The sequence below is a fragment of the Desarmillaria tabescens genome (assembly GCF_030435595.1).
Source record: "Desarmillaria tabescens strain CCBAS 213 chromosome Unknown EV420scaffold_20, whole genome shotgun sequence".
NCBI classification, from domain to species: Eukaryota; Fungi; Basidiomycota; class Agaricomycetes; order Agaricales; family Physalacriaceae; genus Desarmillaria; species Desarmillaria tabescens.
The window spans coordinates 269,303-294,809 of record NW_026848319.1 but is presented as its reverse complement, the minus strand read 5'-3'; the positions used below and the strand labels follow the sequence as shown (position 1 = coordinate 294,809).

Sequence of the window (25,507 nt, the reverse complement as noted above, 5' to 3'; positions counted from 1 at the left end):
ACGGCTCCCCTCCGATGTTTTTCACGGCAATTTCCAAGTCTTCGGAGGAGTGCTTAGCTGTTCATCTGGGTGCTTATACAGTTTCTACCAGCGGCGGCACTTGTGAGAGAAATTAGTTCCCCTGTGATACGATATTAGGGCACCTAGGATGTCTGGAGCTTCAAGGACACAGGATAAAATACGCACTCTTTGAATAGCTGGATGTAACAGAAGTACTTACCATCGATTGAGGAGGAGGAAAAAGTCCGAATTTGGTTCGAGTCTTTAGTCTTGAGCTCTCGCCTGTGATCCGGGCCGCCTAGCCGTTCCGCTTATCTTGAATCTGAACCGTCATGTCGGAGAAAAATGCCGTGCCTTTGGTACCAAGAAGGAACTCCTGGAATCTCGGTATATTGCTAGGAGCAGTACTTATTGGATGGGGCTCTTACACACTGCTCTACAAGACCCGGGGCGTAATGGGACCAGACTTCTCCGAAATTGACTTGACCGTGGTGGCCCCAAATGAAACTTCTGTCGGATGCCCTCAGATTTCTCCTTTGTTCCCGAAAGAACATGCCGATGTGGACGCTACTCTCGATTCGTTGTATCGGTCCGATACATTCAAGCTCGGAGCGTACGAACTGCTGGGTGGCGCCGTACGCATCCCGTGAGTTGCCACTGATGGAACGCGTCCAAACGCATACTAATCTAGTGATATAGTACGGAGTCATACGACGACTTACTTCCTGTAGGTCATGATGAACGCTGGGACGTTTTTAGCGAACTCCATGAGTACCTCGAACGATCATTTCCCAGAGTGTCCGTGTCATAATCCTCCTTTTATGGACTCATTAAAGGGCTGAAATAGGTATGACACTTTGCATGTTGCCAAGATAAACACGTACGGTTTAGTACTTCACTGGCAAGGGTCACAAGGCCACCTCAAACCCATTCTAATCACCGCGCATCAAGGTAGCCATATTTCTAGAGCGTTTGACACTTGGAAAATTCAATCTGTTCTTTAGATGTTGTTCCTGTTGATCCCACGACTGTAAACAAGTGGACTCATCCCCCGTATTCTGGTCATTTTGACGGTAACGCTTCCCCTAGAATGATCCGACGGCTCCAACTTATATATCACCAGGCACTTGGATATGGGGACGAGGATGTGCGGATGACAAGGCCGATCTTATTTCTCAGCTGCAAGTTCTACTAAAGTTAGCCGCAATCCCTGACTTATTTTCAGGATAGGATTACAGTTGAACAACTTCTTGCCGCTGGGTTCAAGCCGCAACGCACGGTCGTGTTTGCTTTTGGCATAGACGAAGAGGCCTCCGGCACCGAGGTAGGACAGTTTTTCCGGTAGTCGGATCCACAATCCTCATATACTTATCCAGGGCGCTGGGAGACTGGCAGTTTACCTAGAATCGACCTATGGGGTCGACGGGTTTGCAATGCTGGTAGACGAAGGGCGTAAGCTGTCTTCGATCTCTGTCTCTTCTAACTAAAGAAGCTGTTGTCTTATAGAGGGCTACGACAAGAACGCTAAGGACGACGTGATTTTCGCATTCCCTGGTGTATCAGAAAAGGGCTACTTCGATGCGCTGATTGAAGTCTTCACACCAGGGGGACATTCCAGCATACCACCTGCTCATACGGTGCGTCGGTGGCCTCATACTCTTTGACCACGATTGAACCCGAATAACTAGAGCGTCGGTATTTTGTCACTGATGATTGTAGAAATTGAGAAGAACACATTTCAGCCAGAGTTCTTGCGTTCAGGAACTGGTTTTGCGAATGCTCAATGCGCTGCTACTTATGACCCGAAATTTACTCCGGCACTGAGGGCTTTAGCTAGGAAGGCGCTGACCGATGACCAGGCGTTAGATGAGTTCAAGAACGCATTGATTGCGCTGAATCCGATAGTTGGTGTGACGCTGAAGACTACCCAGGCGGTGGACCTGATACAGGGGGGCGTTAAAGTCAATGCTCTTCCTGAGAAGGCGTCCGCGGTCATTAACCACAGAGTTGCGGAACATAGGTATGAACGGTCGCTGTAGCTTTATGTGTGGTTGACTAACACATTTTCATAATAGTTCTACTGAAGAAGTACAGCAGCATATTATCGAGCTTCTTACCCCCATAGCCGCTGAGTATAATCTATCCGTGGACGCCTTCGGAAAGACGCTGGATTTTGGTAGCGTGGATGGTGGGAGAATGGTGTTGTCGGATGCCTTTGGATCCGCATTACAACCGTCCCCCGTTTCTCCTTTAGATATTAAGGGGCCGTATGGAATGCTTTCTGGAACCATCAAAGCGACGCTTCAGTCTTCTGACCGATATGAAGCATCGGGAGTCGTAGTCATGCCGTCCCTGGGTTTGGGTGCGAGTCTCGCCAAGTTTTAGTGAATGCAATGAAGCTAACCTAGGTTACAAGGGAATACTGGTATTATATATATGGTCACAGGAGCCTACCCGGCACTAACTTCGGCCCACAGATACGCGATTCTACTGGAATTTGACTAGACATATTTTCAGGTATTCACATCGTGGTGATACAGATGACCTGTACAATGGCTTGCACACAGTTGACGAAGGTGTGTTTTAGTGATTGGCAGATATAACTATAGTCAAATAATCTATTTGCAGCCGTTCGTGGAGAATCCATTATTGAGCAAATCCGTTTCTTCACCAAACTCATCCTAAACAGTGATGAAGCGGATTTTTAATGAATTCCGACAGCTTGAATATTCGTTACTACTTACAGACCAGACCTACTGCGTGGCGCGTCTGGGTGCTTTGCGTCGGATAATTCATGACCGTTAACCACAAGGAGGTTCGGTGCCTTGGCGTGATCTGAATAAATTTGGAACTGTGGCGTTTCGTTGAAATTTCCTACCGCCACAGCAGAGATTCCGAATATGCAGCAATGCGCATATCGTAGAGTACGGATTCTGCGCCTCTATTTTGCCTGTAATGGTGTTGTGGCTGAGGACACATTAAGGTGGCGTTAACGTTGCCTCCGTGCCGGGAGGTCGGCCCGTCCAAACATTACCTCATCAGTCCCGATGAGTACCCTCACAGTCACCTAGCAGCACTACGAATTCGCGCCAACCTCAATTCATTTCGGACTTGGCCTCCTACCACCACCACCACCTCCGTCGTCCATCCGATAACCTTTTTCTTTCTTTTCCGAAAATCATATCTATCCGGATTCCAAGTCCGAGGACTCTTGTCATGTCAAACAACCCGAACGTGGCGTTCGATTTTGATCCCTCTCCTTCGTTGCGAAAAGACCCGTCTGGATTCATGCAATCAGATCAGACCTGCGTTCACTGTTTTCAAGGATGCTCGGAGGATGTCTGTGCTCAAAGGAACCTTGAAATGACCTCCCAGTGCACAGATCAGTGTGTTGTGGTTACCTGCAACGACCTCACACATAGCAGCGCTTCCTTGACTTGCGACGAGAGCGATCACTGTGACTTTATTTGTGACGGGGCTACCAACTGTCCGGACTGCAGTGGCCTGGATGAATTTGTATGTATATGCCTCTAGTCGTGTTGTCTGCGCTGACTGTTTCAGCTCCAGCTCCAGTGTTGCACCGGCTTGCATTCCTATTTTTCAGACCCTAAAGCCCAGCACCAGTCTGCCTGGGAGCCGACCTTCGATAGGCTATGTAATTGCAATGAGACTCCCAGGAATGCATTCTCCAGCGGCTCGTCATCATCCTCAGAGTCACCGTCGCCGTTTCTCGACATGCAGCCCCCTCCTAATTTCTCGAGTCATAATTCTTCTACGCCGCCGGAATCAGGTACCTCATCGTTTATGGACTTGGCGTCTGGCCAACCCTCGTCACTTCCACCGCTGTCCTGTATGTGGGGCGATTGCCATGCTCGTTTTCACGCCATGGAGCAGCTCGTAGAGCATGTCAATCTCGAGCACCTTAGTCTATCTTCTCCTATGCCTCCATCTGCTCCTTGTCAGTGGGGAGACTGTCACGAACAGCTCTCGCAGCAACCGGAGCTCTCATTAGACGTTCTAGCAAATCACCTCTTCCAGGACCATCTGATGTGGCCGACTTCAATAGAGGTTCGTTCATGACTTCTATCTTAGGTGTTGTATTAATTGCTATCTAGCCCATCGCATCCTCTTCCACTTCACCTCTAACACCGACCCCTGCTCCAGTGGATTTTGGGCTGCTTACTCCTCTACCTCCACCTGCGACATCGGAGCATAAATGTTCCGAAACGCAGCACATCTGCCACTGGCAGGGATGTGGGAAATCTTTCTCTACTTGCGACGATCTCACAGTTCATCTCGCATCTGAGCATGTTGGATCGGGCAAGGCTCATTACGACTGCTACTGGAACGATTGTGCTCGACATGGCGAACAAGGGTTTAGCAGCAAACAGAAAATATGCCGGCATCTGCAGTCCCACACAGGGCATCGACCATTTCAATGTAAGACCTGTCACCAGAACTTTTCGGAGGCTGCGACATTACAGCAGCATATGCGGCGGCATACCCAAGAGAGTAAGACTGTTCGGTGTCAGTTATGCTACTTCATCTCACGCTATCCATAGAGCCATATTCGTGTGATCATCCCGGTTGCGGCAAGTCTTTCGCTATCGCAGGAGCGTTGACAATACATAAACGTACACATAATGGGCATAAGCCTTTCAAGTGTACTTATTGCGAGCGGTACGCCGTCCGTCTTCTAACACATAACAATTAGCTGATGCTTATACCGCCAGTGCTTTTACGGAGTCATCAAATCTTTCCAAGCATGTATGTTGTCTTACTGTTCCTAGCATTATATGTAACTAACCTGAAATGACACAGCTCCGTACGCACACTGGCGCGCGTCCTTATCCGTGTACGGAACCTGGTTGCAACAAGTGTTTCGCTCGGCCTGATCAATTGACGAGGCATATGAATGTCCACAGAAAAAAGCATGTGGAGAGATGATGCATCAGGGATAACATAGTTAAAAGGGTGTCACAGAGTGGTCCTGTTTCAACCGCGCTCCCTGTATGACCTTCGGAGCGTCCATGTCAACTTCTCTTCGCTATCGGCACGAGGAATTTCTATTTGTTGACAATTTAGTTGGTCGAACGTCGAGGTATCTGGTATGTATGTAATGTATGTTGTTGGTAGAATACACGATATAATCACGGCTTGTGGAAGATGTTAAAGACCTTTTATCTGTGGACTGGACTTTCGCTCGGTGCATAGGTTCGCTAACGGTTTCATATTTCTTTTTTCCTTGAAGGTGCTTATTGTCCGGAATAGATGCGCTTGCTGTTTGGGCATTTCCTGGGATTGCAGTAATGTGCATCTCGAAGGTACTTAACACTGGTCCGTTTATGTTCGGCGTGAATCGAAAGCTTGTCGTTGCTATTGTTCTGGAGCACTCGATAGCCCTTGTATCACCCGCTGTTTCTGAGAATGTACATTGGTGATTGCTAATTTGCTTGTACGCGAAAATCTGTCCTTGACGCTCCCAAATTGAGTGCAACTCTGCTTGGCACAGCCTTCAGGATTTTACGTTCCTTCTGTGCAAAGTAATGGCATACGTACTTATCTGCCGTATTTTTAATTTCTTCCCAGTTGTCCGCCAACTAGAGCACATAATGAGAAATTTCTAAAACCCCGTGGCGTTACTGTCAGAAACAACTGGTCAAAGTGCTAGTAAAGAATGAGGAACCCGTATGAAATCGCGCTATAGGGATACATAAACAACAGACTACATACAGGAAACCTCTCCCATCGACGGGTCTGCATTGTAGTCTGTCTACGAGAAAGAAGTTGGTTTGACTAGTTACAGAATGTGTGGCATAATTGTATTGTTACAGATGTATCGGTTCTGACCGATCTGACCTTCCGGCTATGCAAATGGATCCATTCTAAGAGGCAATCAATTTACGGCACGTATAGCTAGATTCCGGTAGCATACAGGTCAACTATAGGCATCGAAAGAGGCTCGCGGTCGCAATCGTCCGGTTTCTCGGCCGTAGGTGTGGGTAAGGATAATAGACTCGTTGGTTGTACCGGAATATGTGTTGGCGGTCCTGGTGTCGACAATGATTTCGATAAAGGGTGGGCAGTCAGGCCATGGGTTCTCCTTGTGTGAATGACTTTCCCTGGATTTGACATTAGGATTGCTTGTACGGCCTCGCGCGTGCGACACTCACCCAATTTCTTGACTTCGTCGTATCCCTTCACTCGAACGGAGTCGTACTTGGGATCCACGGTGATACCTTCATCAATGGCGACATAGTCGATTCTTCTCTTCGACAAAAGGTGCTCGTCGACCCGCCACGGTGCATCTCCAATGACCTCGTCGACCCATCGACAATGTCTGACAACCTCGCACCTCTCAACGTGTGGGAAAATGGCTGGCGACCCATAAGAGCTGCACAGCTCGTCGGAAAAGACACCAACGACGAGATGCACCGAGGGGAATGCAAGTTTTGCTTGACGAAGCTGCAGCGCGTGGCTGATGTTAAGCGAACGTCAGCCTGAGCCATACGGTCAAAGGCAAGAGATACGCACCCGACGCCAAAGATATCGAACACACCGTCGACGTAGACTCTGACGGTGCGCTGGTCTGCTGAACTGCTCCTCTGCTTTATCTTGCCCTCAGATTCTCGCGTCCATTTCTGGATATCCTCCGGAGACAAGGTAGCAGTGTTGAAGCGATCTCGTGCCTCCTGGGTCGGAGGTGGCTCCGACATTGCTAGAGATAGATCCGCGAGGCTCGAATCCAAGCCAGAGTTCGAGATGACATCGTAGTCGGAAAAGTCGTCGCTGACGGATGACGCGTCCATGGCCATGGTCGTGTTGGAAGAACTGGTAGTCTGCCTCATGCATCAAGGGAAGGCGAGCACCTGACAGCACCTGACCAAACGAGGTAGAAATGACAGTAATTTCTTTCCTCCAGCATGGTGATGGTCATTGTTCAAGTTGTGATGGCGATCAGGAGGCGGCGAACCAGGTACCAAAAATATTGAGCAAATCGGAAGGTACTTGATCATGAAATTCTCAAAACAGGGTATCAAAAACTATAGATATTTCTGACGAGATTCCTAAAAGACTTCTAGCATCTAGTAAAAGCTATCTCTGGTGCAAGGGAAATAGGAAGATTCAGAAATATCGCATTATTCGATACTGTAAACAGGGATCCGTCCAGCCATCGTATCATATTGTACAGAACATTCTATCGCATCAACCTTCATCTGCTTATCATAGTTTTACCACTGAAGAATGTAGTTTAGGAAGCATAGAGACTCAAGCTGAATAAGAAACACAAACCTAACAGTCTTCCGGTCTCCTGAGGGGGCGACTTCAGGTCTGGCCCTGTTCAGAACTTTCTGAAACTCTGCTACACGATGTCTCATTCGCGAGTGCATGTACGCCTTGGAACACTTGATGTGATAGTGCAGATAGTCTCGGAAGAGTTGGATGTGAGAAATCGTCGTCGCAGCCACGGTAGGGTTTGAAAAGTGTCGAGGGAACAGCACGAATGTTACATATCCCATGTCTTCTGTGTTCCGTAGATTTCCCAAATGACGAATTTCAAGAGGAGGGTCCCGGTTAGAATAGAGTACCTGAGGTGCATTTTGAATCGCTGGGAGACGACGAGCATCGACAAATTCCTGTTGTGTACTCAGCTGATAGAAGACAATAATCGGCATATGTAACGCACCTGGAGAAAAACTTTGCCATAGATACGATCGGTCTCATCGCTGAACACGGTTGAGAATATAACGGTTACACGATCAGGCGACGATTGCACATAGATGCCCTCTTCGTCGCGATAATGAATCTGCATCAGTTCACCCTGGCCTGCACCAGCACTCTCCAATTGCTTTTGAGACTTGAAAGCGAGTTCAAAAGGAGCCGCGAGAGCATTGCGTTTCAACAGGGCGATGGAAGTGATAAATGCTTCACGGTCCTCTATATATGTGCACGTTAGATGAGAGGAGAGAGAAGAAAAGCCAGAAAGGCTGTACCTGCGCCGGTTGGGGCCTGCTCCAGGTCAATCTCGAGACTGACATGATACTCCGACTCAGCCTCGTCCTTCAACAAAGATCCATATTCGCGCTTCAGCACATCCAGTGCTCCATACTGAACGAGTTCAGCCCAACATCGGATATGCATCGACAAAAGGAGAATTGTCTTCTTCTCTGGTGTAGAGAGATGGAACCGGACGCCGTCGTAGTCGACAAACTGTACATCGAGCGAAGAGGGTCTAGAGATGAACGGTAAACAGAGTAGTGACATAAAGATGGCACACCATACTTTATGAGTTTTTCGCCGAGTGTTTGTTGGATGATAACATTGTGCGGCTATGCTGTCGTCAGTAGTCAGGTATTGGGCTTAGGTGCAGCACATTACTTCGAGCAGAATCATGCTTGTCTAGGGTCTCCGATGAGATATATGCGCGTAGAATAAGATATTTGTTGATTACAGACCTATACGAAGGGCAGTACGTGTAGCGCAGGGTATTCGTTAGGCGATGAATGGAGTACGAAGTACAGTACGCAGTCTGTTCCGGTAGCTGTGGGCGGCATTTGCCGAGATACCGAAATAGGCAATTGCTACAGAGGAGAACTTGTTCCAGTAACAAGAGGAAAAGCGACAGACATTACTGTTTCTTTCCAGACTACGAGAACATAACCAGGACGTGGTAATGCCAAATGCGCCGACGACTAATTCAACTAGCTAACTAAACACCGTCGTCTGCAGCTGCCCCTCTTCTTCTCTTCATCTTCCCAGCATCCTTGACTCTTTTCTTCCATCCCCGAGTCAATTCCCCTTTACTCTCTTCCCATCTTTTCCTGATATCCTCTTCAGTAGCAGTTCTATGGAACCCACCAGTAGAAGACAAAGACGTTGTCCAATGTTTTTCTCGAGCGACATCGAATAAATCTTTCACCCTCGGTCTAGAAGCAGAAGGCTCCGCAGTAGGGAATGAAGACGGTAATGGAAAGAAGAGTGGTTTTTTGGGGTCTAGGGCCAGATGCAATGATGCTGGTATGGGAGCAGGAACTACTTCGACAGTCGGGAGCGTCTCTTGTACCGGTATTTCTGTCGCTGTTGTCGGGAATGTAAGTTCTTCGTCCATTTCAAAGTCAAGATCAAGATGGCCCATGAGCGAGAAACCGCCTGTCGCAAGTTGTCAGCTCTGTAGGTAGGAGAAATGGAAGTAAATAACCTTCATCTGCACGAGGCGCAAACAAATCTTTTAGTTTCGCCTTCGTGGTAGTCGTGGTCGCCTCAACTTCATTCATAGGCTCGCCTACTGGAGAAGAGTCCCTTGGTTTCTCCAATGAGGTGTCTAACGGGACCACCTCGTAGTCAGCCTCACCGTCGCCCTCCAACACACGCTGTTCATCTAAATCGATATCAGAAGCGATGCTCTCCGCACCGCCCCATTCCTTCACATTATTGCTATCACCGAAGAGTGATTGCAGTAGACCAAGAGTTTCCTGCTTCTCTGCAGTCAAATCAAAGTGCGCGTCAGGTGAAGATTCCGATCCTGATGGCGCTGTTGCTCTCATTTTCTGTACGGCTGAAGAGGGAGGCATGTCCATTGAGCTAGCTGAAACGTTCCTGGAATCCTCTTCGCTAGATGTGTCGCGAGCGGCATTCTGCTGTTCCTCCAGATCTTCATCCTCAGCAATGTCCACTTCCTCCAAAGGAACCCCACCTTCCAAAAAGGCTCCCGTCAGATGCGCTCCCTCCCATCGTCTCATGTCGATGGTTGTTCTTCGAGCACGAACAAGTGGAATTTTTCGTCTCTTAGATACCTTTCCCCCAGCAGACGATTTGGGAAGTGGCATTAGAGGTCTTTCAGGCCTCATACGCATAGGTCGCATGATTCTTCCGAGGGGTGTCACCGTCCATCCAGCACGCAAGTGGGCATTTTGCGGCGTTACCAACGACATATCCTCTGCTTCGACAGCGGTGTATTTGGAGCATCTCCGTTTCTTCTTGGGTGGCGGCGCATCCTGGGCTTCGGCTCGTTCCTTTTCTATCCTAAATACGTCCTTAAAGTGAATGAAAAACGAAGGCAAAAGAGGCTCACCTTTGAGCAAAATCAGGTTTGGCATCGCCAATCCTAAGCTTAGCACCCTTCCAAGTGGATCCACTGAGAACATTGAGGCCTAAACTCTGATACATCAGCAGGGCATGATTTCTGACATACAAGTCCAACTCGCATTTTGCTAATTGCGCCGGAGTAGCTTCCAATGTCGCGTAGCCAAATTTTCTTGGTTGACCAACTCCATCTAAGATGTCGAAGCCGTCGAGAGCCTTTACAGTTCCAAATGTCGATAGTCTCTTTGACAGGTCAGCTGGAGACAAGGATGGAGTCAGACCAGAAATGTGCAGCCGCTTCGTTATCGTCTCCATTCGACTGGGATGGGCGGAAGAAAAATACGGCACTCGGTCCGATTATCCGATGTTTCTTGAACCAGCACTTTGTGAGACAACGTCGTACTCTTTCACCATGACTACGCTTCCTCCAGAGCTCGTAGAAATAATTGTACATGAAGTCTGGTACTCTGAAATGCCGTCCTACATCCGGAAAAAGTTCATGACTACTTGCCCCAGTATTGACCGAACCTGGAAAGCTGTATATGCCCCTATCGCTTCTCAGGATATGTACATCACCAACCTCGCTTTTCTGGACTATCTATGCTATATAGCACTTCGCAAAAAATCTGTCATCTATCATGACTTTATCCCCCGGCTTACACATACCATTACCTGTTTTGTCGACCTCCAAAAAAACGCAAAGGAAAAAGCGGCAAAAGCAGTGTACCGTTATCTCGTTGCGCTACCCAACACACTTGGTTTCCAAGCTCTGTTCAAAAATGTCCGTTATATATCCTTCCAGCTCGCTTGGATGAGTATTGACGAGGGTGTAAATTGCTTTTTACCGTCGCTCCCTGGTCTCACCATCAGCGCGCGTTACGACCGGTTCCTGTCTAATGTCCCCCCGCTTCACACCAGACCCTGCGCTAGGAAGTCAAGAATGCATATATACTTCTCATGATACACCTGAGCCCCTGGTGGCAACTCCCGACAACATCCTGGGCTCATGTGTTTGCCGGCTTGCGTACAATCGGGTTCCCTGTTGAATTATTCGACACTAAAATATGGCCGGAGCCGCACGAGGTGTTCGTAGTCGGTGGGATCCGACACTTCCGTCAATTCACGTACATATATGAGAGGCGGCTCGGATCGTGGGATCCAAGGAATATCAATCAGCGCTTGTGGATGGCTTCTAAGGGACAGCACAGTTCGTGATTAAAGACACTTCCATCTACTTCCATCTGATTTGTCTGACGCCTTCACCTCTAGGGTTCAGGCCCAGGTGTCTTGCCAGTCTGTTCTACCATTGGCAATTTAACCGCGTGCAGTCATCTTTATCCACCTCGTGCTATTTTTATAGGAATGACGTTAAGAGACTGATGTGAAGAAAGCTATACTTCCATCCAACGGCACCCGCTATGGTTTTCGGCGGTCAGTGTTATCTTTTGTCATATTGTCTGAACCTAGAAGCTAATGTGCACAATGTTAGGCCACACTCACATACGGGACTGCCATCAGTGCTTATTTTCATCGACCGTTGATCGCAACAATAGACAAGTATGCCTTATTATCAGTAGATAATTAAGTACATCTTTGTTATGCTAGCATGTTAGTGTATCACCGATGTATTATCTACGCCCGGCGTCCCCCAGTGGACCGTGCCGTGTAATACTACCTACCTACCTACCTTATCAGTCCAACTCGACGGACGACCTATGTCGTTGAAACGAGCATTATATGGAAACCATTGGCCGGATGGGTACGCCAGTCATGATCAGTCACTATCTTCCCGTCTAGGTCTTAGGCTCAACGCGCAGAATGAGTTCGAGAACTTAACGCTCAGTCGGCGTTATCTGGATAATAATCATGTCCTTTACAGGGTCAGTCCTACCTGTTATGATTAGTATTTCTGCTGACTTATGCCTCAGTGTGACGCTAGAAGAGACACGTCTTCGTTCGTTACGACAAAGGACAAGAGACCATCACAGAATTTCGTTGACTGCGACCTCGGTTTATGTATGGAGCTGCACTTGCTCCACAGGATTATATGCTAAACTGTACGTATTTTTGTATCGTAGTTGCTTAGGCTAGTTCTGTGCAGCATCTGGAAGGAGGAAGCTGAGTGAGTCATATCATCACGAAGAAAAACCAAAATCACAAACATTGTAGCGGCATTTGTAGATACGAAAGCAAAGCTTCACTGAGGTGCTTGATGTTTGAACCATATATCGCCCTCCCTTCATCGCATTCCCGTTATTCGCCTTGGCATACACGATGATCTCAGTCTCGAGAGCGAATGCATCGTCACAGTTGAGCAATCCAGCGGCACTGAGCACGCTTACAGCCTGTTTCCACCACACCCGACACGAAAAATTTGGCTCAGTGTCCCCTTCTGCTGCCGGTGCCTTGGGAAGTATAGTAGATCGACGATGTCAGTGTATCATTTAACCTTCTAAAATCGAAGGGCGCGAAATCAGATGTACATGGGCCCTCTCCTCCGTGATATGTCCATCAGTGGATAGTGCGACTTTGGATGTGAGATATATATAGTTTAATAGTTTATGGTATGTCCAGATGAATGATAATACACAGGGATAGTATACATACAAAAGTTCGTTATATAGTGATAGTTGGCACAAACCTCTCGCCTGTTGGGTTCCAAGCAACTTGCTCCGGCGTTCGACTTCCAACAACATCAAACACCCAGTCTCTTCTCAGCCGTCTGAAGATCTCCTTGAAGCTCTCCGCTGAGCCCCTTTCCTGCACCATAACCAGTGCCAAAGTCGCTTGAACCTCCGAATCGACCTCAACCCTAAACTTAACCGGCTTAAGCCCTCCTATAACTCCGCTAGGATCCTTAATCTCGTCCAGCCGACACTTCAGTACGCCCAGATGCTCAGAATCCACAAGAACGACACGAACATCCATAGCCATCAGCAGCCTCCGGCACTCATTCAGCGTTGTCTTTATATCATGCGTCGATTGCAGCGTGAAGGCCGAGTGTCTGAACTTGAAAACATTTGCGAGCCATTTTGTACGGGGCGACGAGGAGACAGGCGAGTCTGGCGTGCCAACAGATACGGCAGGGGATGCTGGGGCAACTTTTCTTTTTCGCAGTTTGGTTCGTTCCTTGCCGTCGCGAAGACCCAAAATTTTGACCCGCTTGTCGTTGGCTCCCACACGGCATTCCTCGGATGACTTAGGAACGAGGCTTGCATGACCAGAAGTGGCCACCTCGTTGATGTTCTCTTTGTCGACAATCGTGACTGTAGGGCGTGCAGGACGCTGCTTTCGAGTAACAGATAACGGCCGAGTGATGGCAGCTGCCGGTGATAGAGAGGCATTTGGCTGGTGTGAAGGGGACAACCGAGATGCTATGAGGAGATCCGTATGCATCGTTCGATCTCCTATGATATCATGCATAAGAGCAAGATTAGGGGATGTGATAGTTGCCGGAGACTGGGATCCTTCAGTCCGAGAATAAAGCACAGTGATGTGATCGGCAACCTGCTTGAAGAAAGTTTGCATATTGATGTCGTGATGTTCGGGGACGATGAGTGCCGAGGTTCCGACGCCACTCGTGGAGCATCCTGAAGACAAAGAGAGAGGATGAAGATCGGTCCCTGGAGAAACCTGCCCTCTGCAATAAGTCAGGGAGCCTTCCGATGACGCTGCTGATATTCTATTTCCCCGCGCTCTTCGAGGAGTAGGGGGACCATCGCGAGGAGGAATAGACGAGGGAGAAGGAGTCACATGAGGAGTAAGATCTGGCGAGAATTGGCTCTGAGGTGTACGTGAGGTTCCATACACCTTCTGGCGCTGCAGTCGTTCGTTTCTTGCAAAATTTTCCGCTTCTTCGTAACCCTCCAAGTTCTTTCTTCTGTACTCTCCAAGAAGGTGATAGATCCCTTTGTGCCAATTCTTCTCGTCGCTTAGCAGATTGTCAACGAGGTCATCATCAGAGCTATCAGGCCAGAGCGTGCGAAGATGACGAAGGAGTTCTGCGTCGATATCATCGCGTGAGAGTAGAGGACATGCGATATTATCGAGATTTCTTGCAGGAACATTGGCGAGGTCGAAAGTGTGAGAGGTGAAGAAAGGATGGCTCCGGACACCGGACATTGTAAGCCTTTTCTTGACGTCCTTTACTAGCATTTTCGCAATGAGATCCTGAGCAAGCGGATCGATGTCATCGGGCATTTCAAACTTCCCGATGCGGACTTTCTCCAAGAGCTTCAGACAATCGTCATCATCAAATGGTAGCCTTCCCGCAAGCATAGCGTGGAGGACGATACCACAGGACCAGATATCTGATGCCGCACCATCATATACCTCGCCGTTAACGATTTCAGGAGCAGCATAATGTGGACTACCACAAGAAGTCTGAAGCATACGATCTGGTCGCCAGGCAGCCATGCCAAAGTCGGCGAGTTTGACATTGGACTGGGAATCAAGAAGGATGTTCTCCGGTTTGAGGTCCCTATGAACGATATTAAACCGATGGCAATAGTCGACCGCAGATATGATTTGCTGGAAGTATCTCAAACCCTCTGAGGGAGAGAGTCGTCCTTTTTCGCAGAGATAGTCGAATAATTCGCCGCCTTGAACGTGCTCGAGAATGAGATAGAGATTGTTTGCGGTGTCCCAGACATCGTATAGTTTCATAATGTTAGGATGGTCCACGAGTTTCATGATGACGATCTCGCGTTGGAGAGCTTGCTCTATACGCGCGGCTTCTTCTTCTGCGTTGTCGAGAGACTCCCTACGCGAGAAAAGGAACGATTTTCGGATTATCTTGACCGCCGCCATTTGTCCTGTTTTAGAATGGCGAGCAAGTTTGACTCGCCCTACAGAAAATTCTGTCAGGGTGTCCTTTTTCCAAGGAGTCGAACAACATACCGGAGCTTCCCTTTCCAATGGTCCTTCCAAGCTTCCAGCACCCAATCATCTTCGGATCGTCAGCCACCCTCGAGAATATAGGAGAATCAAGGCTAGACATTAGGCAAATAGGATAGAGTGATAATAGCAGTTAGATAGCGCTGAGATAGAGGATGGAGTTATGTGGAAGGAACTCAAAATTCAACTGCCGGAAGGTCGAGTCCGTCCGGTCCGGAGTGTCAAGCAAGACCAAATAACGCGTCGACCGATGCGGAACCGTGGAGGCACAGAGTCACGAGACCCTTTTTGACTCTTACCACCATCATCAATACAAGTGCATCCAAGTGACATTGTCTGCGAACTACCTACCTCTCTTCAATCTTTCAAGATGATGCAGCCAACACCAGCACCAACCTCGGCGCCCGGGTCTCCCGAGCCAGCGCCTGAGGAATCGCTGGTCGCCTCAATGCCTGAGCCGCCACACAACACTGGGAGTGCTCCTTTTGGGATCTTAGTGGGACTATTTGAGAGGCTACAAAGTGAGAGAAGAAGAGATAAACGAGAAAAGCTATTATCTTCATGGTTCAACGTATGATTCTTCTCCGTATCAAAGTGCGCCACGTCCCGAATAATTTCCTTTTAGCATTGGAGAGATGAGAAGGGCAAAGATCTTTATCCTGTTCTACGTCTTTTGCTTCCTCAGGTAGGCAATCTGGTAATTCGGGGCTGCTTATTAACCTACATCGAATTCAGAAAGATCGTGAGCGGTCTACTTATGGTTTGAAGGAGCAGAAAATAGCCAAGACGTACATCAAGCTCATCCCTTTAGGTCCAAGAGACCCAGACGCTATCCGTCTCACGAATTGGAAGAAACCAGTGGAACAGAATGTACGCGATACAGATCCTCGTTTGTTTCAATCTTACCTTTGTTCTTTACAGAAGGCCTCTGGTGACTTTCCTACAGTTCTCTACGAAGTAATAGGCAAAAGATCATCGGTCACGGAAGGTTCCCTGTCTATTGATGACTTGAATGAAATTTTAGATGAGCTATCGCAGAAACAGGATTCTATGTGCGTTGCTATATTCTCATTGTCTCCGTTTTAATGACCAGAAATATAGGGAAGTCCAATCGAAAATATTGAGACGCATTTATAATCGTGCAACACCAGAAGAGCAGAAATGGATTGCGCGCATTATATTGAAAGGTGCCTCTTCTTTCCTGATCATCAAACAACTATAGCTGACAGATGAGTCCAGACTTGGTGATATCTGTAAAGGAAACTACAGTTTTTGCAGTTTTCCATCCTGACGCTCAAGATCTTTATAATACATGCTCAGACCTCAAGAAGGTCGCGTGGACTCTCTGGGACCCTTCATTCCGGTTAAATGCCAATGTACGTTCGTCTTACGAACGAATTTATACTGTGTTTGATGTCCATACAGGATAAAACTGTCGCACTCTTCCATTCTTTCGCGCCTATGCTGTGCCGGCGTCCAACCAAGAGGATAGAAGAGACCGTCAAAGAAATGGACGGAAGTGAGTTTATCATCGAGGAAAAGCTCGACGGGGAAAGAATACAGCTTCATAAGAAGGGTAATGAATATTTCTATTGCTCAAGGTTCCTTTATTTTACGTGTCAACTTTCGCGATTCTTATGTGTTCTTTGTAGGAAAGGAAAGAACTTCACTTATCTGTACGGGAAGCACGTTGGGATGGGGAGTCTGACGCCTTACATCGACGCTGCGTTCGATGAGCGCGTCGACGAGTAAGTTTACTGATATCTTAAGCGGGTTCTTGCTAATAATCTTCCCAGAATTATTCTTGATGGCGAGATGCTGGTCTGGGATCCGGTTTCACAGCGCAACCTGCCATTTGGGACCCTCAAAACAGCTGCTGGAGGTGAGGCATGTCTACAACTTCGCCCAACAGTGCTATTAACGCTTTTTCAGACAAATCCAAAAAGGCTCACATGCCTCGTCCGTGCTGTAGGCCGTACTTTTTCCATTTTACGACACCCGCTTAACCAATAAGTTTAGTCAAAGTTTTTGACCTTCTTTACCTCAACGGTCAATCACTTATTGACAAGACGACAAAGTTCCGGAAGCGGAACATGAGAGCTTGTTTGAAAGAGGTGAAAGGACGTATTGAATTTGTCGCTGAGTTTACGGGTCGAGATGCACAGCATGTTAGACAACGAATGGACGAAGTGATGGGGGCGAGGGGCGAGGGGCTCGTCATCAAGCATCCTAAATCTATGTACGTATTGAACGGGAGAAATAGAGACTGGATTAAAGTAAGTGCATTTTGCTGTAATTGTGACTAGTGCTGATTTCGTGGACGGCAGGTCAAACCTGAGTACATGGTACGTATATCATTATACTTTTCTACTTAGTAGACATCAATTTTATCACTTAGGATAATATGGGTGAGACGGTTGATGTTCTTGTCGTTGGTAAGCTTCTTCAGAATCGTTTCACTATAGGTCTTCACGAAATTTGCAGCCGCCAATTATGGCACAGGGTCCCGTGGTGGAGGAGTCTCTACTCTCATCTGCGCAGTAATTGACGATCGACATCCTGATAGTCTGGATGATGAGCCCAAGTCAGTGTTGTCATACAGTCATTTTCCGTCCTTATGTGTTTGTATAGGTATAGCTCCTTTGTGCGTATTGGTTCTGGCTTGACGTATGCCGACTATGTGTGGGTGCGTGCTTTGCCTTGGAAGCCTTGGAATCCCAAGGAGCCGCCGGAATTCTATCAAACCGCCAAAAAGACAACTGAAGACAAGGGAGATGTTTACCTCGAGCCTGAGGAGTAGGCTTCTGTTTGATTTGCCACTTTTATAGCATGAGACTTACATATGCATTTTAGCTCCTTCATACTTAAAGTGAAAGCAGCTGAAATCACACCATCGGGTGAGTGCTTCAAGAATACACCCATACTAGAGTCTCATTATGTAGATCAATACCATCTCGGATACACCATGCGATTCCCCCGGGCTCTGGCCATTCGACAGGATTTGACGATTGCGGACTGCATGACGGCCTCCGCCGTTCTGGAGAGTGCTCGTACGACGAAGAAGAGAAAGATGGAGAGCGATATTACGTATGTTATGCTGCCTGTGTTTGTATAGTGCTGATATGCTCTACAGAACGAAGAAGACGAAAAAGACAGGCAAGACGAAGGCAAAGGTAAGCGTGTCGTGTTCAACGAAGCTCTATGTTCTTCGCTCACTGTCTGTAGCCAATGATGCTCGCCGATTATCAGGGGATAAAGGCCAAGGATGTCCCGGTTGAGTCTGATATCTTCAATGGTTTAACGTTTGGTGCGTGATGTATGCTGTCATTGTGTGCACTGAAACATACTGTTCTTAGTCGTCATGCCTGATCCTAAATCAAGAACGGGCGAACAGCAGAAGAAAGAGTTGATGAAGCTGTGCGTCCTTTAAGGTCACGCAAGACGTATAAATATAGCGCCTAACTTAAATCTCCAGGACTATAGCCAATGGAGGGCGCTGTCTGCAGCTAGCTTCAAAACAACCCAACCTTTTCATCGTATATGGTGGTACTGTCACCCGTGCGTATCTCCTTTTTGAAAGCCTTGATACCACTGAAGCATTGTTTTAAGCGTATGATTTGAAGCTTTCACTTAACAAGGGTATTCACGACGTGATCAAGCCGGAATGGATTACGGATTCCATTGCTCTGGGGCGCCAAGTGCCACTTTCGAAAAGATACTTTTTCCACGCTACTGAATCGAGAAAGGCAACAGCAGAATACAGCATGGAGGATGACGTGAAGAAAGAAGATGAAGTGGCGGAAACGGCGGATGAGATAAATGAAGCAAGTCCGAGTATCAAGGTGGAGGACCTAGCGGAAGAGATCAAGCATGAGACAATCGATCCGGCCTTAGCGGAATGGCTGACCATCGATGCACCGAGAACACCAGCTGACGATGATTCAGAGACGGAAGACGACGATGACGATAATGATTCTGTCAATGCGGATGTACCTGGACAGGACGATATGGATGATTGGCTCAAGGTGGAAGAGGAGGATGCGGAAGTCGATCTCAAGTCGGAGGCGTCGAACAAGGATGTGAACGACCCTACAGATGATGTCAAGGAACCTGACGAAGAGAAACCTCGAATGGGAGAGGACGAGTCAGCTATGGAGTATGACCAGGAACTCATTTTCAAGCACTTGTAAGTGTCATTCGCCTTGTGTTTAGCTTGCGCTAATATCTGCAAAAGGTGCTTCTACTTGGATACTTCAAGTAATGCCCGACGAAACGGAATGACTGCCAAGTCGAAGTATGAACATGTAATTGACGCTAGGCTGGTTCTGTTTCTTTCTTACCTCAGTAGCATCCTGAACGTTTAGTTGCCAGTTTCGAGGAGGTGGATAAGTTGATTACCTCCAACGGGGGGCGAGTTGTAGATCTTGATGAACCGAAACTAACGCACGTTGTTATCGATAAACGGGACGATAGTCGGCGTTTGGAACTCATGAGGAGGACAGCGAAGTACGTCGCTACCTTTTGTGTTTTGTCTTACAATTACTTTATGGCATCGACCGCAGGCCGAAACGGAAGTATTTGATCCTTTCGAACTTCATACAAAGCTGTTTGGACGAAGCAACGCTTCTTCCGGAAGAAGGTGAGCATTCTTGATACGCAGGATTGAACCTTGTTCTAAAGGTGGCCTTAGAGTTTGCACCATGAATTGTTCTCGATCTACATTGAGAATGGTATATATGCCGGTGCAATGGGAATATACTGTCAACAAACACCTCGGCCCTTGTGAAAAATTTTAATGTTAAGCCGCTATGACAGCGTTGTGTTTGCAAATTGCTCGTCAGACGACCTGACAGAAGAACTGATCGTCGCTGTTGTTGGACATTCACAAGAAGTACATCCGGTACCCTCTCAACGGATTTTCCTCTCTAAGCTGACAAGATCGAGTCCGAAGGCCCTGTGGTTAAGCCTTGTATTTGAGCAAATTGAAAGAAGACTGAAATTGAAGCCGGCCGGCTCCCGGCGTGGTGGGTCGGAGTTGAGATTCGTAGCCGACTTGAGACCATATTACCGTCAAGGCTCGTGGCCATTGTTTTTCTTAACCCTTTACTCCGCCAGCATTGCGGTGATCGCTATTCCCGCCGTCAACGCTGTAGGCAACGACGACGACGACAACCTGAATATCTGTGGTTGACATCATTTTTTTCTTCTGCGCAGTTAAAACGCCAGAACGAGGATTTGTCGTCTCCCTGCTGCCATTGGCCCTTGTCTAGCAGCATGGCCGACCGCGAGGGATCTCCCATTTCTCAGCTCCTCAACACTCTCGGCATCACGCGTGAGGAGCTGCACAAACGTAGCGACCAGATGCGCCAATTTCTCACCGCCGACAGTACCTACTCTTCACGCGTTTCTGACCGTGATTCGTCGTCCAAGTCAAGTTCGGCCTCCCTGTTGCGCTCAACATCGCTCTCGACGATGTCGGCGTCGACCTCGGCGCGTTCTTTCTCCCGAGCAAGCTCCAGTTCCATGATGGACGCGTCGCCGCCCCCTTCGACGCCCATTAAATCCGAGCCAGTTGATGGTCCTTTGCCTCAGCGTCATCATGACACCATGGAAGAGGTCATTGAACGACAACGCCTAGCCAGGAAAGAGCGCAGGGATAAGAAAGGACGGCGGGGCAAGGAGAGGGAATTTAAGACCCCCCGGTCGCCATCGCCCAGCGCGTCGCAGTCGAGCGCTGGTCTTGGGACATCGATTAGTTCGCGCGACGAGCGCGTTGATGGCAGCGTTCGGTCCAGTTCATCTGTAGCAGAGGGCCGTGAGGAGGTGCGTTGACCGTCTGTTCCGACTAATCCATATCTAAGGTGGCGTTTGTAGGGGAGACCGTCGCCGCCGCCCTTGACGCCACAACAGAGCAAGTACTATCGAGCTCATACGGCCTCGCAGTCATACAGTAGTCTGGTCTGCACCTTTTCCAATTATTTTTCTCAGTGCAGTCGCTCAGTGTACCACAGGTTAAGGTCAATCCAAAACAGGAATCACCCACGCCTACCCGCCCACAATCGGTACCCGTGTCTCAGTCGGGTCTTCACTACTATTATGCTCCGTATCCCCTACCAGTCCTGTATACTTCAGCGCCTGCTGAGGGCGAGGCATCTGCTGCTGCTGAACTTGCTACACCTACTCCAACACGTATCATTAAAGCACCTCCGTCAAAACCTTCGCCCTTACCACCATCTTCTCCTCCACCATCGTCTCCCGTGTCATCTCCAAGTAAACCAATAGTCAACCTCGTCTCGTCTCCCGGGCCTATGGGACCACTGCCCGTAGAGGATGAATACGACGGGCTACCCTACAGTCTGCCTGCTGGCCCTTATTCTCCCAACAAACCAGATTGCTCTTATGCGGCTCTTCTCGGCCAGGCAATCCTTTCGTCGCCCGAGCATAGGCTAACTCTCCAGGAAATATATGACTGGATAACCATAGTATACCCCTACTTTAAGCGTGGGGAAACGACATGGATGAACAGCATTAGACATGTTCTTAGCACCACTGTGTGTTTCCGTAAAGTCACCAGGGACCGTTCTCTTGGTAGGACCCTGTGGGCCATCTGGGATGAGGACCTCGAGTGTTTCAAGGGTGGAGGATTCAGAAAACAGCTATGCAGTGATATCAAGGCCAAAGACAAGCCCAATGCAAACGGCGGGACTAAGCGGTCCAGAAAAGCTTCCGAAGGAGATGGCGCTCCAAAGAACAAGAAGGCGAAAAAAGAAAAGGAAAAAGAAAAAGAAAAGATTGCACCACCGCCTGTTCTCTCCGCGCCATTGCTCCCGCTTTTCCCTCCGTCTCGTCCAACCCCGCATCATCAGCCATATTACGAGAGCTGCATCCCGAAGACCCTACCCTCGGAAATCATATTCCCGCCTTTACCGTCAACCTCTGGTTACCGACAACTTGCCGACAGCAAAGCAGCAGCAGCACAAACCTCATCAGCCGTGGCTTCTAGTAGTGAGCCTTCGCAAACTAGTGGCGACAATGGCGAATTGGATTCTTCCCCTTCTGGGGAAGACAAACTTACACCACCTCACCCAACGTCGTCTTCTGCTTCTGTTTCTTCTGTTCCGAGTTCCTTGCCTGAACTTACTCCAAACGATAGCTCGTCGAGTCCTCCAGTTTCTTCGAGCGACATGGATGTCGACGCGGAAGCCAATCTGAGTGCTGCACCCGTTTCTATTTCTGGCGTGGATACAGACGAGGATGACGGAGACGTTGAACAAGATGTTTTCACGATGCAGCTGAAGCCAGTACGATTCTGGGATTCTGACAAGCAGGGTGGTACTCTTCAACCAGGAATACAGTTGAAGTATAATGTGCCGGATCCTGTGTTGGCGACAGATGACGAGGATGACGAGCCTGCTGTGAAAGCAACAAAGGTTAAGAAGCAAAAGAGAATAAAGGTCAATATTTATGTGTCCAGGAACGTCTTTCAGGGGCTGATTCTTATTTTCAGGACATCCCAGCTTCTCCTACTCTTGGCCTACGGTCCAACCCGTTGAAAGCAACAAAAGCTGCAAAAAATAAATCTAGATTGGTCTCTCCACCACCCATCACCGAAGGTCCCTCCACACCGACGAGAAAGTCTACTTTCGGTCCGTCGTTCTTGTCACCCATCCACACTCCGCTTTCACACAGGGGACTGCACATGAGTCCTTCGGCGAGCCTCGCACATTACAAGTCAAATCTTGACCCTCCACCGTTTGTGTCATATGCAGAGAAAACGGGGGATAACGAAGAGGCTGACGAAGACGGCGACAACGATCTTATGCGTACTCCGTCAAAGACACGTTCTGCTGCTACTTCATCTGCGTTACCCGTGACTCCTAGGAGGTTGTTTTCTTTGGGTGACTCTCCGTTCCGGACCCCGGTTGGAAAGTCATCGTTTCGCAGCATTTACGATCCACACGACCCGACGTCGCTGTTGGACGATGAGCTGCATCGGATGGGTGCTGCTGGTCATGGAGATAGCCCGGCAGGGTTGTTTGGCAAGTCGCGGGCGTCTTTGCTTTATGATAGCCCAGGGAATGTCATGGGTGGCAGCCCAGATAAGTGGCAGAGATGGTGGTAAATTCGAACTTGACTGTTTTTATATTTTAATGTGTATGCCTGCGGACATGCCATGTTGGTATGGACGATCGTCGATATATATATGATATTTGATTTTCTGTTGCCTGCTGATATTTTCTCTTCTTCTCTGTTCTACCTCTCTATCGTCGTTACTACCATGTCATATTTGTTGTACATTTAGCTATCAATCTGCATCTATATAGTACTTACCATCCATCAAGCGTGCTTCGCGCTGTCGGCTTTAGTCGGTGCTTGACGCGTGACGTCATTTATCGGACTTCCGTTATCAGCCGCTACATGTCCGATGTAATTTTTTGGGGCACTGACTGGCGTGCTGGATCATCTTCTTGGCCTTTTACCATCATGACGACCAGGTCTGCCCTCGACAAGCAACTTCTGGCAGCGCTTAAGTCTCGAGATGAACGTCTTATACGACGACGACTGCCGGATCCATCGTCGTCGGCCACATCGACGCTCATCGACTTCAACACCAACGACTACCTTTCCTTAGCCAATTCACCCGTTCTGCGGCACCGTTTCCTTGAAAAAATACAAGACGCACCAGATGTACTGGGATCCGGAGGCTCTAGGCTCCTCGTGAACGGGTCAGCCCACAGCGCATTGGAAGCCAGATTAGCAGAGTTTTTCGACTCTCCTGCCGCACTACTCTTCAACTCGGGATTTGACGCCAACGTCGGGTTTTTCTCGTGTATACCTCAGCTCGGAGACGTGTTGGTGTATGACGAGTACATACATGCTTCAGTACACGATGGCATCCGTGCTTCCCGGGCCCGCGACTCGCAATACTCTTTCCCACATAATTCGGTGCAAGCGTTTCGGAACTTGTTGGTGGGGCTTCGGGGTGAGCGTCCGTCCTTGGCGGTGGGTGAGAACAGTGTGTTCGTCGCTGTGGAAAGCTTGTACAGCATGGATGGGACCTTTGCACCCTTGCAAGAATTTGTGGACATCCTCGAGGAGGTATTTCCGCAGGGCAACGGATACCTGGTGGTGGATGAAGCACATTCCACAGGGATTTATGGTCCCCAAGGCCGAGGACGGGTAGCCATGATGGGATTGGAGAGCAGAGTGTTTGCACGCCTGCATACCTTTGGCAAGGCTCTAGCTGCAACTGGAGGTGGGCCCTTCCGGGATATGTCTTTTAATGGGGCTGATTTTGCTTTTGCATAGCTGTCCTTTTGACGACGCCTCTAATACGAGATTATATGCTCAACTACGCGCGTTCACTGATCTATACGACGTCCCTCAGTTTCTCAAATATCATCGCGGCTGACGCGTCTTTTGACATGCTAGTGGACGGAACAGCGCGGATACTATCGGAAAATCTGATGGACATATCCTGGTATTTCACGCGATCGCTCAGTCAACGTCTCGCGGCAATACCTCCCGACCTCCTTTCTCTGCCTCCAAACTTGGAAGCATCCCCCATTATCCCCATCATGACTTCGCAGCCACGACCGTTGTCTGCTTTCCTATACGCGCGAGGGATGAATGCTCGTCCAATAACTTGGCCGACAGTACCAAAGGGTAAAGATCGAGTTAGAGTGTGTCTTCACGCGGGTAACTCGCGAGAGGACATCGACAGACTTGTGAATGGAATGATAGATTGGGCCGAGAGTGTCCTAGTAGAGCAACGGCGAATTAGCTCGGGAGGATCTAGTTTGTCTGGGGTATTAGTGGCCAGCAAACTGTAAAGAGGGCGAATGGTATATACCGCATACTAGATATGTATTCTGATATGTAATTGTAGATGTATAACAGAACAAGCAAAGGCACTTAGAAAAGATGGATTCAAGTTTACAGCGGTTTTCATAATTATGTGGAATTCCGATTTTGAAAAATTATGTGGTCGTATTTGGATCGCAAGGCCCCGGCCCTTTCTCTTCCCACCACTGTCGCGCCGTGCGACGACGGCACGACAGTATTGTCTATTTTACGATGCCTATATTGTATTTCTGAAGACCTCAAGATGTTTATCAACTGCATTCTGCAGCCTGCTCCTATGACATGGCATATAGCGACGTTGCACTCTTCAAGCAGGACTCCGAGTGAGGCAAAACCTTCAAGAATCCAGCCTTTGTCATTCTGTGCTTACTCCATATACGAAAGTGGCATCCTCAAGCACTACATGCTGCTATACTCATCAATTAATATTGTTGGACCTAGCATCTCCATATCCAGGTGGTATCAGTAAGCTTCGGTCTCTTGACTTTGTCAGACTCGACGTCTGTCCTGTGCTGGCAATCCTTTGGTATTAGCAGCGTACTTTGACCTTACTACATGGGAAAAGGTCTTTCATTGATACATCCTAATCCAACAAAATATAAGTGCAGTATAAGGTACATAAATGTGCTTTTTGAATGTAAACCAGTGAAATCGTGTCAAAAGG

General features: G+C 48.4%; 10 protein-coding genes across 10 annotated transcripts; 6 read left to right on the top strand and 4 right to left on the bottom strand.

Moving 5' to 3' along the window:
* Positions 1-455: 455 nt before the first annotated feature.
* Positions 456-2,708, top strand: EV420DRAFT_1271086 (uncharacterized protein; the record flags this gene model as incomplete). The annotated part of the gene is made up of 12 exons (XM_060467618.1): positions 456-646; positions 700-798; positions 848-951; positions 1,005-1,073; positions 1,124-1,185; positions 1,226-1,324; positions 1,377-1,452; positions 1,507-1,637; positions 1,689-2,020; positions 2,076-2,368; positions 2,478-2,576; positions 2,629-2,708. 12 exons carry the CDS (start codon positions 456-458, stop codon positions 2,706-2,708), a joined length of 1,635 nt encoding a protein of 544 aa, XP_060330016.1.
* Positions 2,709-2,887: 179 nt separating this feature from the next.
* Positions 2,888-4,971, top strand: EV420DRAFT_474759 (uncharacterized protein). Its single transcript, XM_060482281.1, has 6 exons — positions 2,888-3,516; positions 3,562-4,068; positions 4,116-4,512; positions 4,563-4,680; positions 4,734-4,767; positions 4,822-4,971. Exons 1-6 carry the CDS (start codon positions 3,217-3,219, stop codon positions 4,945-4,947), a joined length of 1,482 nt encoding a protein of 493 aa, XP_060330015.1. The 5' UTR covers positions 2,888-3,216; the 3' UTR covers positions 4,948-4,971.
* A 567-nt stretch (positions 4,972-5,538) lies between these two features.
* EV420DRAFT_474784 (cholinephosphate cytidylyltransferase) lies at positions 5,539-6,968 on the bottom strand. The gene is made up of 4 exons (XM_060482282.1): positions 6,535-6,968; positions 6,174-6,478; positions 5,992-6,122; positions 5,539-5,866 (listed from the first exon to the last, which is right to left on the bottom strand). Exons 1-4 carry the CDS (start codon positions 6,846-6,848, stop codon positions 5,801-5,803), a joined length of 816 nt encoding a protein of 271 aa, XP_060330014.1. The 5' UTR covers positions 6,849-6,968; the 3' UTR covers positions 5,539-5,800.
* Position 6,969: 1 nt separating this feature from the next.
* EV420DRAFT_474576 (arp2/3 complex 34 kDa subunit) lies at positions 6,970-8,598 on the bottom strand. Its single transcript, XM_060482280.1, has 6 exons — positions 8,380-8,598; positions 8,284-8,330; positions 7,995-8,233; positions 7,688-7,938; positions 7,294-7,637; positions 6,970-7,238 (listed from the first exon to the last, which is right to left on the bottom strand). The coding sequence occupies exons 1-6, from the start codon at positions 8,392-8,394 to the stop codon at positions 7,214-7,216; spliced, it is 921 nt and encodes a 306-aa protein (XP_060330013.1). The 5' UTR covers positions 8,395-8,598; the 3' UTR covers positions 6,970-7,213.
* A 112-nt stretch (positions 8,599-8,710) lies between these two features.
* Positions 8,711-10,398, bottom strand: EV420DRAFT_1271268 (uncharacterized protein; the record flags this gene model as incomplete). The annotated part of the gene is made up of 4 exons (XM_060467627.1): positions 8,711-9,150; positions 9,200-10,023; positions 10,073-10,156; positions 10,202-10,398. The coding sequence occupies 4 exons, from the start codon at positions 10,396-10,398 to the stop codon at positions 8,711-8,713; spliced, it is 1,545 nt and encodes a 514-aa protein (XP_060330012.1).
* A 294-nt stretch (positions 10,399-10,692) lies between these two features.
* EV420DRAFT_1546956 (uncharacterized protein) lies at positions 10,693-11,772 on the top strand. Its single transcript, XM_060473329.1, has 2 exons — positions 10,693-11,514; positions 11,573-11,772. The coding sequence occupies exon 1, from the start codon at positions 11,041-11,043 to the stop codon at positions 11,296-11,298; it is 258 nt and encodes an 85-aa protein (XP_060330011.1). The 5' UTR covers positions 10,693-11,040; the 3' UTR covers positions 11,299-11,514; positions 11,573-11,772.
* Positions 11,773-12,699: 927 nt separating this feature from the next.
* EV420DRAFT_1309394 (Pkinase-domain-containing protein) lies at positions 12,700-15,082 on the bottom strand (the record flags this gene model as incomplete). The annotated part of the gene is made up of 2 exons (XM_060468547.1): positions 12,700-14,930; positions 14,983-15,082. 2 exons carry the CDS (start codon positions 15,080-15,082, stop codon positions 12,700-12,702), a joined length of 2,331 nt encoding a protein of 776 aa, XP_060330010.1.
* A 181-nt stretch (positions 15,083-15,263) lies between these two features.
* Positions 15,264-19,797, top strand: EV420DRAFT_1546945 (DNA ligase 4). Its single transcript, XM_060473328.1, has 26 exons — positions 15,264-15,550; positions 15,605-15,664; positions 15,715-15,849; positions 15,901-16,031; positions 16,081-16,166; positions 16,219-16,355; positions 16,405-16,580; positions 16,632-16,727; positions 16,776-16,861; positions 16,912-16,947; positions 16,999-17,255; positions 17,307-17,324; positions 17,378-17,414; positions 17,464-17,563; positions 17,611-17,775; positions 17,833-17,876; positions 17,922-18,066; positions 18,113-18,152; positions 18,205-18,286; positions 18,336-18,396; positions 18,455-18,537; positions 18,589-19,165; positions 19,214-19,297; positions 19,351-19,485; positions 19,542-19,618; positions 19,670-19,797. The coding sequence occupies exons 1-26, from the start codon at positions 15,350-15,352 to the stop codon at positions 19,681-19,683; spliced, it is 3,063 nt and encodes a 1,020-aa protein (XP_060330009.1). The 5' UTR covers positions 15,264-15,349; the 3' UTR covers positions 19,684-19,797.
* Positions 19,798-20,079: 282 nt separating this feature from the next.
* EV420DRAFT_1309389 (uncharacterized protein) lies at positions 20,080-23,440 on the top strand. Its single transcript, XM_060468546.1, has 4 exons — positions 20,080-20,802; positions 20,854-20,937; positions 20,991-22,433; positions 22,487-23,440. The coding sequence occupies exons 1-4, from the start codon at positions 20,254-20,256 to the stop codon at positions 23,099-23,101; spliced, it is 2,691 nt and encodes an 896-aa protein (XP_060330008.1). The 5' UTR covers positions 20,080-20,253; the 3' UTR covers positions 23,102-23,440.
* Positions 23,441-24,920, top strand: EV420DRAFT_1546941 (pyridoxal phosphate-dependent transferase). Its single transcript, XM_060473327.1, has 3 exons — positions 23,441-24,235; positions 24,289-24,777; positions 24,843-24,920. The coding sequence occupies exons 1-3, from the start codon at positions 23,464-23,466 to the stop codon at positions 24,860-24,862; spliced, it is 1,281 nt and encodes a 426-aa protein (XP_060330007.1). The 5' UTR covers positions 23,441-23,463; the 3' UTR covers positions 24,863-24,920.
* Positions 24,921-25,507: the final 587 nt, after the last annotated feature.

What these genes read in the sequence shown, in the direction of transcription:
- EV420DRAFT_474576 (XM_060482280.1), bottom strand. An exon ending in CTCGGCGAAAAACTCATAAA is followed by an intron (nt 8,234 to 8,283) that starts GTATGGTGTGCC and finishes GTTCATCTCTAG; the next exon opens with ACCCTCTTCGCTCGATGTAC. An exon ending in ATGGCAAAGTTTTTCTCCAG is followed by an intron (nt 7,638 to 7,687) that starts GTGCGTTACATA and finishes AGTACACAACAG; the next exon opens with GAATTTGTCGATGCTCGTCG.
- EV420DRAFT_474784 (XM_060482282.1), bottom strand. Translation starts at nt 6,848, where the DNA reads ATGAGGCAGACTACCAGTTCTTCCAACACGACCATGGCCATGGACGCG. An exon ending in TTCGATATCTTTGGCGTCGG is followed by an intron (nt 6,479 to 6,534) that starts GTGCGTATCTCT and finishes GCTTAACATCAG; the next exon opens with CCACGCGCTGCAGCTTCGTC. An exon ending in CGACGAAGTCAAGAAATTGG is followed by an intron (nt 6,123 to 6,173) that starts GTGAGTGTCGCA and finishes TGTCAAATCCAG; the next exon opens with GGAAAGTCATTCACACAAGG.
- EV420DRAFT_474759 (XM_060482281.1), top strand. Translation starts at nt 3,217, where the DNA reads ATGTCAAACAACCCGAACGTGGCGTTCGATTTTGATCCCTCTCCTTCG. An exon ending in GCGGCGGCATACCCAAGAGA is followed by an intron (nt 4,513 to 4,562) that starts GTAAGACTGTTC and finishes CGCTATCCATAG; the next exon opens with AGCCATATTCGTGTGATCAT. An exon ending in CATCAAATCTTTCCAAGCAT is followed by an intron (nt 4,768 to 4,821) that starts GTATGTTGTCTT and finishes GAAATGACACAG; the next exon opens with CTCCGTACGCACACTGGCGC.
- EV420DRAFT_1546945 (XM_060473328.1), top strand. Translation starts at nt 15,350, where the DNA reads ATGATGCAGCCAACACCAGCACCAACCTCGGCGCCCGGGTCTCCCGAG. An exon ending in TCGCAGAAACAGGATTCTAT is followed by an intron (nt 16,032 to 16,080) that starts GTGCGTTGCTAT and finishes CCAGAAATATAG; the next exon opens with GGAAGTCCAATCGAAAATAT. An exon ending in TTCGATGAGCGCGTCGACGA is followed by an intron (nt 16,728 to 16,775) that starts GTAAGTTTACTG and finishes TAATCTTCCCAG; the next exon opens with AATTATTCTTGATGGCGAGA.
- EV420DRAFT_1546941 (XM_060473327.1), top strand. Translation starts at nt 23,464, where the DNA reads ATGACGACCAGGTCTGCCCTCGACAAGCAACTTCTGGCAGCGCTTAAG. An exon ending in GGCTCTAGCTGCAACTGGAG is followed by an intron (nt 24,236 to 24,288) that starts GTGGGCCCTTCC and finishes GCTTTTGCATAG; the next exon opens with CTGTCCTTTTGACGACGCCT. An exon ending in AATTAGCTCGGGAGGATCTA is followed by an intron (nt 24,778 to 24,842) that starts GTTTGTCTGGGG and finishes ACCGCATACTAG; the next exon opens with ATATGTATTCTGATATGTAA.
- EV420DRAFT_1309389 (XM_060468546.1), top strand. Translation starts at nt 20,254, where the DNA reads ATGGCCGACCGCGAGGGATCTCCCATTTCTCAGCTCCTCAACACTCTC. An exon ending in TAGCAGAGGGCCGTGAGGAG is followed by an intron (nt 20,803 to 20,853) that starts GTGCGTTGACCG and finishes TGGCGTTTGTAG; the next exon opens with GGGAGACCGTCGCCGCCGCC. An exon ending in AGAAGCAAAAGAGAATAAAG is followed by an intron (nt 22,434 to 22,486) that starts GTCAATATTTAT and finishes TCTTATTTTCAG; the next exon opens with GACATCCCAGCTTCTCCTAC.
- EV420DRAFT_1546956 (XM_060473329.1), top strand. Translation starts at nt 11,041, where the DNA reads ATGATACACCTGAGCCCCTGGTGGCAACTCCCGACAACATCCTGGGCT.